This window comes from Crassostrea angulata, chromosome 2 (assembly GCF_025612915.1).
Source record: "Crassostrea angulata isolate pt1a10 chromosome 2, ASM2561291v2, whole genome shotgun sequence".
Lineage (NCBI taxonomy): Eukaryota > Metazoa > Mollusca > Bivalvia > Ostreida > Ostreidae > Magallana > Magallana angulata.
In genome coordinates, this window is record NC_069112.1 from 64,498,099 (window position 1) to 64,512,908 (window position 14,810).

At 31.8% G+C, this 14,810-nt stretch overlaps 1 protein-coding gene across 1 annotated transcript; it reads left to right on the plus strand.

Annotated features, from left to right (window-relative positions):
* Positions 1-4,660: 4,660 nt before the first annotated feature.
* On the plus strand, positions 4,661-9,026 carry LOC128172697 (uncharacterized). Its single transcript, XM_052838466.1, has 4 exons — positions 4,661-5,283; positions 6,104-6,200; positions 8,159-8,404; positions 8,669-9,026. Exons 1-4 carry the CDS (start codon positions 4,984-4,986, stop codon positions 8,881-8,883), a joined length of 858 nt encoding a protein of 285 aa, XP_052694426.1. The 5' UTR covers positions 4,661-4,983; the 3' UTR covers positions 8,884-9,026.
* Positions 9,027-14,810: the final 5,784 nt, after the last annotated feature.

Sequence of the window (14,810 nt, forward strand, 5' to 3'; positions counted from 1 at the left end):
GCACCTCAATGAACACTTAATTTCGTTAATCAGCTTAATAATGAAATCCATAAACATTGGTATTCAACGAATATTGATGAAACCACAGTAGGATACCCTCATTGTACGGATAACTCCTCTTACAGTTTTCAAGATAGGAAAATTGTCTTATGCAGATCAATTGAACTTATATCGGAAGTGTGCATATTGGAAGGATTTTTATTTCTGATAATTCATGAAAAAAATACCAGCTTTTGAACTTAGTCATTTTTTTGGCAAAATATTGCATAAAGGGTACTCCATTTCACTGGATACGGTAGATAGTGTTTATCAATTCAGGGTTGACATGGATTTTGGATACAGTTCATATAAAAAAAAACACGGTTTGCTGTCACATTGACAGCTTCTCACTTCCCCTGCGAGATGATCATGAACAATTCATGATTTTCCCTTGAATGATTCATGAATTATATTCATGAAATGTTCATGAACAGTTCATGAGGATCCCATGAACTTATTATTGGACATTTTAAAGTCATGAGTTTTTGTTCATGAAAAAATGTTGATGAATATTCATGAACATACTTTTTCATGAATAATTCATGATCAGTTATATTCATGAAGCTTCATCATTTGATGAATGTCCAATAATAAGTTCATCGGATCTTCATGAACTGTTCATGAATAAGTTTAATGAATCTTCATGAACTGTTCATGAATATCATAATGAATTTTATTCATGCATAATTCATAAATAAAATTCATGAACAGTTCATGAAAATTCTTACCTTCTACATTTTGTATATAAAAAGGTAAAATCTCCTAAAAAATCAAATATAAAATACTTTATTATAATAAATTGAAGAATAATGAAACAATATCTTAAGTATCACATAATTCTTATGTACTGACTATCACTTTAAATAATCAGAAAGTTTAATAAAGTTGTTTTAAAAAACAACAGGTAATGATATCAATACTAACTCATTAGCTTTAAAGGAATGTTACAATATTAGAATTGACATACCAATATGCAATGATTGGAAATATAAGCGACATTAGAATATGATTGCTAGTTGATAACTATCAATATGTTCTTTATAAAATCTTCCTTTGTTGCATCTTCCTTGACTCTGCTCATGTTATTTTCACTTGTATTCCATTTATTGCAATGTGCATTTACTGCATGGTAGGTAAAATGTTCCATCCTTTAAATGATTATTTTCTACAAACCCAGAGTGTCTTGGTGACAATACTTCTTGGTGGCAATTCTTCAGGCTTCACATATAGCCCCTTCGGTGGCAGAGGAGTTGTACCTCTGTACTGTACAAAAATAATATGACATTCAAATAGCAGTATAATTATGACATGTCGTTTAAAACATTTGGAACATCAACTAATCATTCAATCATCGCATTTAATTTTTATTTCAAATATTTTTATCAAATGATAAAGCTGAAATTGCACTAGAGCTTAAGAATGAGAGTGCCTACCCTAGAAAAAGTGATATCGCAGAAAAATAAAACAACTCAAGATGAAACAAGATTGAAAATTCAGGAGAAAACATAAATAGGCATTATGCCTGCTGTTCAATCCATTTCAATGTATCTATATACTTGAATAAAATACTTCTTAAATTAATTACGATGAAACTATAATTTTTTTCAAATTTGTAAATGATACTGGCCATTCTATTGGAAATTTTCAATTACTTGCAATAGCATTTATTTATTACTTACTGAAATTCATGTTCAATGATCACTATCTTTAGGGCTGTCCAATATTCTGGTTTCACTGCATAATTCTAGAGTAAAAAAATTTGTATTAACTCAAATGACATCAGCATATAACTTTACCTTGTAATTGCACCGATATAGGTATAACAAATGTGTAATTTATTATCAATTATGTAGTTAAAACTTATAAGTTAGTCAAAAAAGAATTTCACTACAAATTAAAAACCGCCATTTTGAAATGTTTGAAAAAATGAACAAAACTTTATCTTACGTTTTGACTCCCTCATAAAAGTTATTTCAATATACATGTATACATACTATATTACCTTTAATACCATTACTTTGAACTACATCTGCTGCATCATCTTCTTGCATGTTCCATGCTTAATTAATCCATCGCTCATGTTGAAGATCCGTCTGCTTACATTCAAAATGCGTAATCACTGGGCGGAAGTGACGTAAAAGAATCAAAACAACTCGCTGACTGTGTATTCTGAGACTCTTTCATTTGGTTAAATAATTTTTTTAACATATGTTAATAATAATCAAAAAATATCTTTAAATGAAACTAATTTTAAAATGCTTAAGTTTTCATTATTATATTTTCAGAGATTATAAGAAACGTACGATTTAATATCGTTCGGTTTACACAAGTTGTGTCTGTTAAACTTCAACCCCCTTCGTTTTTGAACCCTCAAGGTTTTGGAACTTAAAACATAATTTACACTCAATTAAATATTCTTTCATACTTTATTTCTATAATATGCATTAATGTTTTAAAGTAATATTTTCATTATTGCTTATTATTAAGTTAATTAACAAATTGAAGTTCAGTGTGTTTTTGTAACGGAGGCGAATCAACATGACACCTCATAAACAATGGCGGACTCCTCGAAACTCGGAGTGTAGTTACAGTAGTAACGGTAGTTGTCTGAGTTTAAACAGCTAATCAAAAATGAATTGTTTGAAGTTCTCAACGAAATATTTACGTAACGGATTTGTAACTTCTTAGAATGAATCGCTTTCAAATGTGTGCAACAGTAATGCCTTTTACAAAGAAACTGCAAGGGTTCTAAACTCGACGGGGTCCAAATTTCAACCGAATGTGCTCGGAACATTTTCTCTGTCGTTCTCACAGGAACACACGCACTTCGTCTTGTGTGTATTTATGCTTCTATGATAGACTGACAACCTACCACGTCTTTAATTAACTTGATATACAATGTACTTCAAACAAGTTGAAATTCAACGTATACTAAATCTTTTTTCCAAAGAAGTATGCAATTTTTTTAATTATTTCACTTTTTCAGTTTAGTTTACAAGATTTGTAACAACATAAAACAGTCATAATGTATCATCTGCAAAAACTGATTATTCACTAAAAAATTATGTCATTTTAAAAAAAAAATATAAATTGAACAATGAAGAAATTAAGCGTCAAATTTAGGATCTAGTAATGACCATTTGATCATGATGTCCGAGACCTTCGTTGTTGTCAATGAACTTACATGTCTCTTAGAATTGAATAAATAATCTAACTATAATATATCACATCTTTCTTTTTCAAAATTAAAGATGCCACATTTATATAGGTGTTTGCATGAATATTCATGAATGTTCATGAAGACTGTGTTTTAATATTAATATTTTAAGATGTATAATTTTTTTCTAAAAAGATAATGTTCTGAATACTAAGAGTAAACTATGTTATTTATAAAAGTATTTGAAATTAATTACATATTTCGTAAATTAGAACTTCATGAAAATTCATGAATGTTCAATACCTAGAACTATTGAATACCAGGTATTTCCTGTATTCTTGTATATTCATAATTTATTCATGAATTACATTTTAAGAATATATTCATGAATAAAATTCATGAACCACCCTTATGAACCAGTTATGAACCAGTCATGAATACATCATGAAACTTCATGAACGGTTCATTAAAGTTCTTAAAATCATGAATTTCATCTCGCAGGGGTTGTTTTCAATTTTTCCGGACATCGTCCTTGAATGTTTAGTAACTTGCAGGAAAACTTGGTGAAATCTGTGTCACATTTGGAAAATTAAAACAAACTGTGATTTGTTTGACAGTTGAATGAGAAAAAAAAATCACGTCTATTCACCGATGAATATGTAGATTGAATATTGTCATAGTTGTTCGTTGATTCTAAACTAAAGACGACTAAACACAAAAATATAATAAAGATATTACTTCATAGGCTTGAAGTCAGGAGTGAACGATATTCTTCAATTTCTTTTTTGAATCATTTAATGAGATTTTTTTTTCATTGTTAAAATGGTTAATTGATATTACTGATTTGACTTTATTGTAAAAAAAAAACTCATTTAGATTTAAAACTAACATAAATAATTGTCATTTAAAAAAGGCAGTATATCATGAATGCTTATTGAACTCTGATTTTTAATACATCCGCGTATCTTTAAGGTTGGGTTGGGGGTTATTCAAATTTCTTCAATTTTCCTTTAAAAAAATTCTGATTCTGCGTTGGTAAAAATAAATTCGCCGAAAAATAGTAGCTTGTTCTTTTGTAAGAAATAAGCGGGAATGCAAAACACAAAAACAAAATTTAAAAAATCCAGGTTTTGGTATCAACTATGGACTTAGAAAGAATCAAAGTTTCAGTTATCTTTTACAGATCATTTAAATACATGTACTAGATGCAGTGGGTACCAGAACAATGCAACGTTTGTCAAAATTTCGTACAGTAGGGTGCAGTGCTGGTCAGTGGGTAGGAACAGTGCTGTCCAGTAGAGTACAGTGCCTCTGTACAATGAATTAACAGAGGGGAACAGTCATTGTACCGAAGATGGCAACAAAATACCAACAGGTTTTTAATTCAGAAGTTAAAAGAGCAGCTATAAAGGAAATTGATTTTAAATGGTTAAAAAATATCATAAAGAACGAAGTAACATGAAAAACTATATCACATTCTATTTATGACGTAATCATTCTTTGAACTGGGCTTCTGGTCGACTACTTCCTGATCTAAAATTTCAATGATTCCATTGTTCAAAGACGACTATTCTAGAGAATCTTTTATTATATATTATTGATTTCTTTAAAAGCTTTTCGAGGAAAATTCATTGTTAGAAATTCATTTTTAATTTATATTTTTGCAGCTATAAAGAATTACGTAATAGGCTGCTGGTATATATAACAAAGTGTAATTGTTTCAGCAAAGCAAAGAAAAACTAAAGGCAATCATTTAACTCTATACACAAGTTTGAAAAAAACACAGAATGGTCCACCTTTTGATTGGTAAATATTTGAATGAAGTGACATTTACAACAGTACTCCTGTGTGTTGTATCTTTGTACGAGGGAGTGACATCTACGGTTGTTCCCGGTGAGAGGTATCGTGGTCCCGTTGTCCGAGTGTTGGAGATCATTGGACAACAGCAGTGTGTCCGGGAATGTAGACACAGGCCCAAGCTGTGTCGGGGAGTCAACTACCGGAAAGAGGATTTGTTGTGTGAACTCGTGTCGTCCATCGACAAAACGGAAACCAATCCCGACTATGTTAGAATTGAACTCAATCAGGTATTGTTTTATCTCTTCTGTTTTTGACTGGTCATTTATACGTAAGAAATGCTCATAACACCAATTATCAGTAACATTATATTGAAGATCATACATTTTTAATATTGCTTGTTTTATTATACGTCCTTAGGAATTTAAGTTTGGTAGAAAAAGTGGCTCCTCATTTTAAGGGGGAGTAATAAAGAATTGTTGTAAATTTACAAGATATTGAAAAAAATATTCTTCAAGAGAATGATCTGGTCAAAACAGCTGTATCTTGTGGTTAAGAACTCTCAGATAGTTTAGAGGCTAGTTTGTTCAAATCATAGCGTTTTAGATATCCGTTAATAATTGTTCTCTAATTTGTACACAATGTAAGCAATAAGTAATAAGAACGGTTATGTATATATTGAGTGAGAAATATAACTGTCATAGAAATGAATGAAGTTATGAAACGCGATTTTGCCAAATAAAAATCAAAAACGAAATTTCTAAGGGTTAAAATGCACCGATTAACCAAAATCCCAGGTACGCTTTGTTACACCTCCAATTTAAGACCTACATGTACTGTACAGTTCATCGCTCGCAAATTGAAGCCAGTAAAACGAGGAATAAATAAATGACAGTTTGTTCTTACTGTTGAGTATTGGTGTGTTTTATTAACAGCAACATACAATACATTGCAGGAACATCTTTTAATGAAATATATGCAATTGAAAATCGGAACATTTGTTATAAGAAAAACAAAACCAAATCTATCAGACAGTCACATATAATGTAAATGTCTATGTTAACCAAAATAACGTACATGCTTTTATAATCAACCGTGACCGTCTTGTAGACTGTAAATGTACCAGAAATGAACCAGGAATGTCTGGCGTGCTCCTCAGACGATCAATGTGTGACGCTGTCCAGTAAGAAAGTCCATTGTATCCGAGGTGGGTTAAATGTCGATTTTTTTTTTTATACACACAATGCAAATCTGTTCACATAATATAAAAAGAAAATGATAAAACAGTGATCCCCATTTCTTAAAACAATCAATATATTTGTTTCATTGATATGTCTTTTGCTGCAACACAAAGAATCGGCGCATGCATACATTTTATTTCAAGATCAATAAAAACAAATCCCCATTAAGTTAAAAAGAAACAGGCATAAGTGTAGCTTATTACAACAAAAAAACAATAGTCACTTTAGTACCATAACGTCTACAAATATTTGTCGAGGAGTCTCATTTATGCATTAATTCAAGTTTCATAATGGAGTAGAAAAATCATAATATTGTAATGACGACCACCTCCCTGCAAAAAATATATATATAAAATATAGGACTAAGAGGCCTACAATTTTAGCAAAAAAATTAAAGACCGTAATGAAGTGCATGGTTAGCCAAATAATACTTTTCTATTAACAGGTCTATTTGTTTATTTAGAAATTACAAAAAATGTTGAACTTTGTTCATAGAACTTCCTCATTCATTTTATTAAATCTATACTACTATGTTAAAATAATAGACTCGTTTTTTTAGACTATTATACCAAGGAATCGGAAGAGTACTGTCTTTTGTTTTATATAGTTTAAACATCACTGGTACATGAAGCTTTAAGATTACAAATTTGTTTTTGTTTTTCTCAACCAAGCTTCACTTATTAATAATTAAGGACGATTCCTTTAAAATATTCGGAAATCATCTGGATTTTTTTTTATTTAACAATCTTGCACATGCGCATTACATTTACGCTAAATCACGGGAGGCTCTTTAGTTTATGATTTCACAATATCATATTTGCATGGATAAACTCAGATACGATATTACAAATACATGTATATTTTCATAGAAAAGTTGTCATATATTTAGTTCATCAAAGGAAATACGGGAGATAACTGTCACTCAGTGCATTTAATATGAAAAATCCGCGAGAGTTTCGAATATCAACATGGTGTGTAAATTCGAAGCGAGTAAAAAATGTTGGTTAAAAAGTGTTGAATTCTTCATTAATATGAATTAAATTTATAGGTGAGAGATATTTTCAGCCTCAAAATGGTTTGTTATGAATAATTTAACTGTTATTTTCAATGCAAGTTTGGAGCGATTCTGCAATTGTTTGCTACATTACGGGCATGTGGGAGGCATTTTAACTGTGGCGATGGCCTGTCCCGAGACACAGTTAGATTATTTAAACTAAGCAGAGTGTAATGAAATAATAACATTAGTGTAGGCTTGAAGCTTGGTTATGTAAATGTCAACAATACGGTGTGTTGATGTTTCTATTTAGTAAATATCAGATATCATATGCAATGTCAACCCGTGCACGCACGGGTCCAAGTCTAGTGATTAATAACTAAATATGAACAAGCAAATGCAGACTCCATTATCTGGTTATACTTATTTTTATATAACGGGATTTTTTTTTCTTTGGAATTATTTGCATCTTACTTTAAACCGATTCCAATACATTTACTGTTTCAATAAAATGGAATGTTTGCCTTATTTTTAATTCCTTTAACATTAAACTCTAAAATAATAAGATAATGTGTTCTTGTTGCTTTTATCACACAATCTTAGTGTTGAGTAATAAGCCATGTATACATGTTTTTGAAATTATTGTCTAATTACATTGTTTTTGATCATATATCTGATAAATGTTTTAAAAGCTAAATTTATAATATTTTCAAGTTGATCATTGCTAAAATCTCTCTTTTCTTCGTTAATATTTGTTAGTCAGTTCTACATCATATTCAAAATTACACTTTAAAACAATAAGGTCCTCATTTTTTTAGTACTTTTGAGAAACACTTGTCAAAGCCGTTGATTTTTTATATTAACGGTCAATCTATTGTATTTCCTTTAAATTATCAATATATATCTGCATTTTTGTAATATTGTTGACAGTTGTTTCCAACCTTGCGTTGCATAAGCCTGCAACACAATCATCAACGCTTACATGGACAGAAGCTGGACTGACTTACTCTGCCAATTTGGCAGTTGATGGCAACAACGGTACAGACCATGCCGTAGACAAGTGTTCCAGCACCGAGGGTGGAGACACAAATCCGTGGTGGCTGGTGGATCTGAAAGCTGTGTATTCCATCACATCTGTCAGAATATTCAATAGAGGAATGGACAAGTGGGGAGAAGGTAAGGGTACAAAGTAACACTGTACAACGAAGTACCGTTATAGTCTACAAGTAACGACATCATAAACCGAAGTAGAGTAGTGTAGTACAGCTTTGATCACATCCGTGAAAATAAAACGGGAAAAACCTCTTTATCTCTTACTATTTTACTTTTAGCAAGGAGAAAAAAAAACAAAATATACAAAGAAAAAAATGGAATTTATGCAGTCTTCTGTATTATTAGTTTACAATTTCACAATAATATATGTGGACTGTTTTTGCTTAGATGTGTCAAACCGGCTGCGGAATGTTTCCGTCACTGTAGGGGTGACAGAGTCAGATGTCAACACTTCCTGTGGTTTCTTTGCTGGTCCCGGTACTCTGTCACAGCTGGTGGTCATCGACTGTCCGACATTACCACAGGGGAGATTCGTAAAGATCTCCATAATCACTGAGTTTCTCACTCTATGCGAAGTTGAAGTGTTTGGATACTCTGTCTAATTATAATTGCTGATGTCTTTTATCTAAATGATTCTCTTTCCGACCAATCAATTACTGTGTATTTCTAAATAAACGCAAGCATATTTTAAATCTCGCTTGTTTTATATGTGAGTTGAGTACTAAAGGATTAAGATAAAAATTCAGTGTCGCGATTTTAAATTCCCGCGATTTGAACCAAAAAGACGGGATCGCAAAATTACGTACTCGCATAAAATAAGGAATTAACAGAATGTGTATGTTGAAGTGAGGTTTTTAATAGCTTAATGTTCAGTTTTGTGACAAAATTCTATTCATAATTGCTTAAAGTGTTTGGTTTTTTTTTATAGAACTGCATGCAGCTGATATAAAAAATGTGAAACGTTTTATAAACTATTATATTTGATTAAAAATTTAGTAATTAACTCTGAACAGTAAGTGTTACGTTTTATTCTGTTCTGCTCTCTTTGGGTCAATAAAAAAATCAGCATTTATGTTGTTTTCTTTTTTAATTGCATTGTCCGATTTTTTGGCTATAACAGTATTAAATTTTTTCCATAGAAACCAATAACTTTAGAAAGTTATATACTTTTGCCAATTTAAACCTGCAGAATCGGTCTCCTTTCAACTTTAAAGGAAATAGAAATAGTTTCATTTTCGCCCCCCCTCCCCCCTAATGTTTGGGTTTATTTTGCCCACAAGGTATGTATCATCAGGTCTCATTGACCCTCTGATATTATTTTTATTATATATAATTTTAATGTAATATATCATTTCTCAAACTTATTCAAAAATAGTTCAAAAATAGTTCTTTTTGGTTAAATACCTTTTATTACAATTCTTGACTAAGTCTCTGTTTAACTTGTGTCAAGCGTTAACAATATCTTTTATTCAATAAATAAGACACGATAAGAAGTTAGGTACATATTAACACCATTCAATGCCATGAGGAATTTTGGATAATTTGCTAACAAACAACTTTTACATAATCACATGACAATCAATTAAGAAAGCCTTTTGATGTCCCCTTTACTCAATTACAGATGTAGCAATAATCCAAATTTTAAAAATATATTTGATTAAATAAATGCAAAATCGTAATCATTGTAATTCGGAATTTTTAATTTTGTTCGGCGGTTTCTGTCGTAGCATACCAGACGACAAGTTCCACAATCGCTATGAATAGATTGAATGAATGACAAAGCAGTGATTGGCGGAACTGTGTTCATTATCGATACGTAGACATATTCAACACAACTGGTGTACCACTGTGGGATTGTATTAGGTAAGGATTGATTGGCGATCTTAGGAACACAATGCATGTTAATCCGAGATTCCTCTGACTTGGAACCCTGACCCGACGCCGCTAATTATTTTGGCGTGTGATATGGAGATATGGATAAAAATCAAACAAACTAGTTGTCACTGTATAAAGATATGTCTTTCACCAGAGACATAAATAACGTCTCTGCTTTCATGTAATAGGCCTATCTGCTTTTGGAATATGATAAAAAAAAATTTCTGTAGGCCCAGTGATGCTATTTTTCATGTGTATTTATGAATATATTCATGCAAAACTATCAGAAGTGAAAGCATGTATTAAGGCATATGTGGCATGTTTCTGCTAGGAATAATGGAAACTGCCCAACCACATATGCAGTAGCCAAATCAAGACTATTACATGTAACTTTGACCAGAATAATAAAATACCTTGATGACCTAAATATTGTTATGGAAAAAGAAAGCTTATTAACCCCTACATCAATGACACTCTGACCTTTACTTTAAAAAAACACAACCCGACAGTTTGACTAGCAGTTGAAGGAGAGAGAGAGAGAGAGAGAGAGAGAGAGAGAGAGAGAGAGAGAGAGAGAGAGAGAGAGAGACTCAGAGGTCCCATACACCATTAGACAATCTACTATTGACACCACTTCAATATTTTCAAAGTAAGACATACTTCTATTACAAACTTCTTTTATGATTTAGAGAAAAAAAACGCGGGGGGGGGGGGGGGTTACCATTCGGTGTCGTCAACAAAAATCAATAAAACGACTACATTAATTTTTTGTGTAGGGTGGATCCTCCGAATCCCTCTCTTTGTTGTTTACCGTATTCCCCCTCCCCCAGCATTCATGCTCGTTTCGTTCATTATACTTTTTAACCAATCAATTTTTTAGCATAATTCTGTCTTTAAAAAAACCGGATATAAAAATGAAAGATTTGGAAAAACTTTACCTTATTTCTTAATCGGAATTATTATTACCATGGCAAGGTCAGTAATTTTTTGATTCGTTTTACTTATGACTACAATATTATTCCTGTTTACTACAGATTAAAGATAATTTTAATTAAAATATTTTAATTCCTGCATTTGCAGCAAGAAAATTGAACTTGTAGAACTTTTACAACAAGCTCTACAATTGGCGGACATGTGTCCATGCCCGTAAGTAATGTTTTTTACATAATTAGAGAAAATATTTTTTGCTAATAAACAATCGTTGTTGTTTTAAACAAGTGTTCCCATACTTTATTTAAAAAAAAGTTTGTTCATTTACTTAAATTTCTGTTGACCTTTTTTTAAAGCCACAGCAGCTAGACGAGGTGCAAGAACTTCGTAAACACCCGCACTGTAGGTTTCAATATCTTTTTATATCGTTATTTCAAAATTTCTTCAATTTGACAGTTCGATCATGACTAGATTTTGAGTTAAATGAATAAAAATCATCCTTTTTTGTTTCATTTAGATCAACACCCATTAATGGTAAAAATGACGGGTCCGTAATCCTAATTTTTTTACATTCTTAATATCAATTATATGAATAACATTAATAATTAAAAATAAAATCTCTTTAAAATCATTAACTTAATACTTTTAAAAGACCCCAAACAACACCCATTGCCCCCAAAAGAGAATGGTAAGTGTAATATCAATTAGAATAATTATTTCATTAGGGAAAAGGAGTAGTCTGATATCAAAGCAAATATATCTAACGCGTTCACTATCTATGAATTGTCTCTCTTTTCTCAGTAAACCAAGAGGACTCATCAGGGGAGAAGATTGGTCCTTCTTGTCTCCCATTGGGTTAGATTTCATTTTTTAATTTCTATATCGCTCACAAACCATTTTTAATTCAAAATGTTAAAATTTAAAAAGGTAATTTCAATTATTTCATAAAACTTATATATATCAATATACTGTTGTTTTTTACAGTAGAGAGTCCACCATCTACTTTGACTCGTCGTAGGTTTTAGACTTCTTTATTTCTTTCGGATAGACTATCGATTTTTTTATTCTAACAGAATTCGAGTGAAAAAAAAAATCACTAATATTTTTCACTACTATTTTTTTTCTCAGTTCGGAAGTTCTAGCGATTCCGATGTAAGTTTTTTTTGTATACACTACCTAAATTATTTTAAAAAATATATTATTTCTTAGAATTCGTTCTCGTTTCTAATATTAAACTTCTTTTATTTTATCGCAATGATAGCGACCTCTCCCAGTCTACCGAGGAGACACCAGTGTAACTTCATTCACTTACATGTACATATTGTCTCTCATTTCATAATTGTTTTGGAGGGACGCCTTTTTTATATAACAATTTATATTTCAGATCACAGGAGGACCGCGTGGAAAAAGAAAACGAATCATTGTAAAATTTAAATCTAATAAATTATATATGTGCTCTTTTTTTAAAAGCATGTGTTGGTTTTTTTCCCATGTCATATATTAATTTTTCAATACGAGAAAATTTGATAAACTTTACTAAGAGAGTACTGTAAACATATTATATTTGGTGTGTATGATATTTGGCGGAAAGTAGTTTTTGAACAAGTAGGCGTGGATTTGATTTAGCTTATTCCTGAATATTCCTATTCATTTACATGTGTGCATGACATTTAGCAATGAACTTGATTTAGCGGAAGCTACCATGTACACTACGTCAAAAATTCCAATATAAATACAAGGGGCCAAATATAATACGTTTACGGTAATTACTCTATAATTTTACGACTTGCGGACATGTCACTGAACAACAGTCATGCGCGGATGTAGAAAGAAGAAGGGGGTGAGTCAAGGATCCCCTGCAAAATTCTATTTTTCTTATATTAAATTACATTATAAAATTTCCAAAAAATATGCCTCGTACACCCGGACAAGTTCAAATAACCGTCAGACTAGCCTACCCCCCCCCCCCCGATTTTTTTTTGGATCCGCCCATGTCATTCCTTTCTGTTCATATTTAAATAAAAAAAAGAAAGTACCGAAACAACGTAAACATTTTTTAATTGTATTAAGCACAGACGTTCAGGGTACATGATAAAAAAGTGTCGAATCTACTCTGTCCGAGCTTTAAAAAATAAATATAAAATATATATATTAATACAAATTAAAAATATAGTTTATCAAAAGACATATTAACGATGTTGGGGGTGGCTGACATTTTATACCATCTTGTTATAATTGATTATGAAAAAATTAAAATTAAAAATATAATTCGTCATCTTTGAAAAAGAAATGTTAAGACCTTGTTCATGTTATCATGTAAAAAATACATTGCTATTAAAAAAACAGAGATTACCTCTTTGCGGGGCGGAGATTATATCTCCGCGCTTGAGGCGCCCGCGGTGGTTGCTGTGGTAGAGACCTAGCTGGAGGCGCCCGCGGTGGTGGTTGTGGCAGAGACCTAGCTTGGGGTGGCGGTGGTGGCGTTGGCCTTTTGGTGCCTGCCCGGGGCTGTGGGACGGTCACTGGACGGGTTTCCATTTCAAACTATGTATAAAACAAAAGACAAAAGTATGTTTCTATGCTACAAAAATTTTACTGGGAAACTTTACATGCAAACTGAATTTAATATGACTCAGAATAAATGATTTCAGATTTTCAAAAATATTAATATAAAACAAATAAGTACACACACGTTCTTTTGGAACTGTTTCCAACGTCTTCCTCCTAACTCGGGTGCAACGACTATGGAACTTCTTCATTCTCACTCGAACAGGAGGGCCAGCGCAATCGATACAATACTGATCTCTAAAGCTGTAATTAAAAAACAATGACATTTGATATATTTTCTTGTTGAAACCAATACAGTAATGTATTTTAGTATTATAAGAATATCAATACACTTTTTTTAATCGTTGAGTGACTTATGTCTTACATACACAAAACTTTCAGTGTCAGGTATTAACATATCATGTGAAAAAGGAAAAATTTTTGAACAGGTATAATTATAACATGATGGAATTAATTGAAAGAATAAAACCATGCAAAACTAATTATTAATCAGATAAATATAAGTTTTAAAAAAGATTAACATAATTACTTTGATTACTGAAAGGAATAGTGTTCCTGAAGGTTGATGTCTGGCTGTTAATCTGAGTAGTGGGAAAGAGGATGGGGAGGGGTAGTAGGTGTTCTTACCAAAGTAGTAAGGGGGGGGGGGGTTCTAGCACAAGTAGTTTTGCGGGTGGGGCGAGGGTAGTATGAGTACTAGCCTGAGTAGTTAGGGGGGTGGTAGTGTGTATACTAGACTATGTAGTTTTAAGGGTGTAATAGTGTGTGTGCTGACCTGAGTAGAAAGGACAATGGAACAATGTTCACGAGACTAGGAATAGATTGATGTTTGTGGTTATGCTAGGGGTGAATGCTCAAGTGCATAACAGGGTAGTAACCAGGGGTTGGATTAACACGCGTGTCCGTTCACTGTCAATCGTTTAATATGCTCGTCGAGGTTGAACGATGAGGGATTGTATCTGAAGTAAACGAACAACTAGAAACAATATACATGAGCAAAAATACCAAAGTACTATCCTTCGGCGTTTGTAATGAAAATAACAAGAAAAAAAAAACAAAAAAAAAACAAGAAATCAAATAAAACGAATAAATAACAAGAACACAAGTAAATAACAATGTCAATACAAAACCAACTCAACAAACAATGACTTACATT

What these genes read in the sequence shown, in the direction of transcription:
- LOC128172697 (XM_052838466.1), top strand. Translation starts at nt 4,984, where the DNA reads ATGGTCCACCTTTTGATTGGTAAATATTTGAATGAAGTGACATTTACA. An exon ending in GAAAGTCCATTGTATCCGAG is followed by an intron (nt 6,201 to 8,158) that starts GTGGGTTAAATG and finishes TATTGTTGACAG; the next exon opens with TTGTTTCCAACCTTGCGTTG. An exon ending in AATGGACAAGTGGGGAGAAG is followed by an intron (nt 8,405 to 8,668) that starts GTAAGGGTACAA and finishes GTTTTTGCTTAG; the next exon opens with ATGTGTCAAACCGGCTGCGG.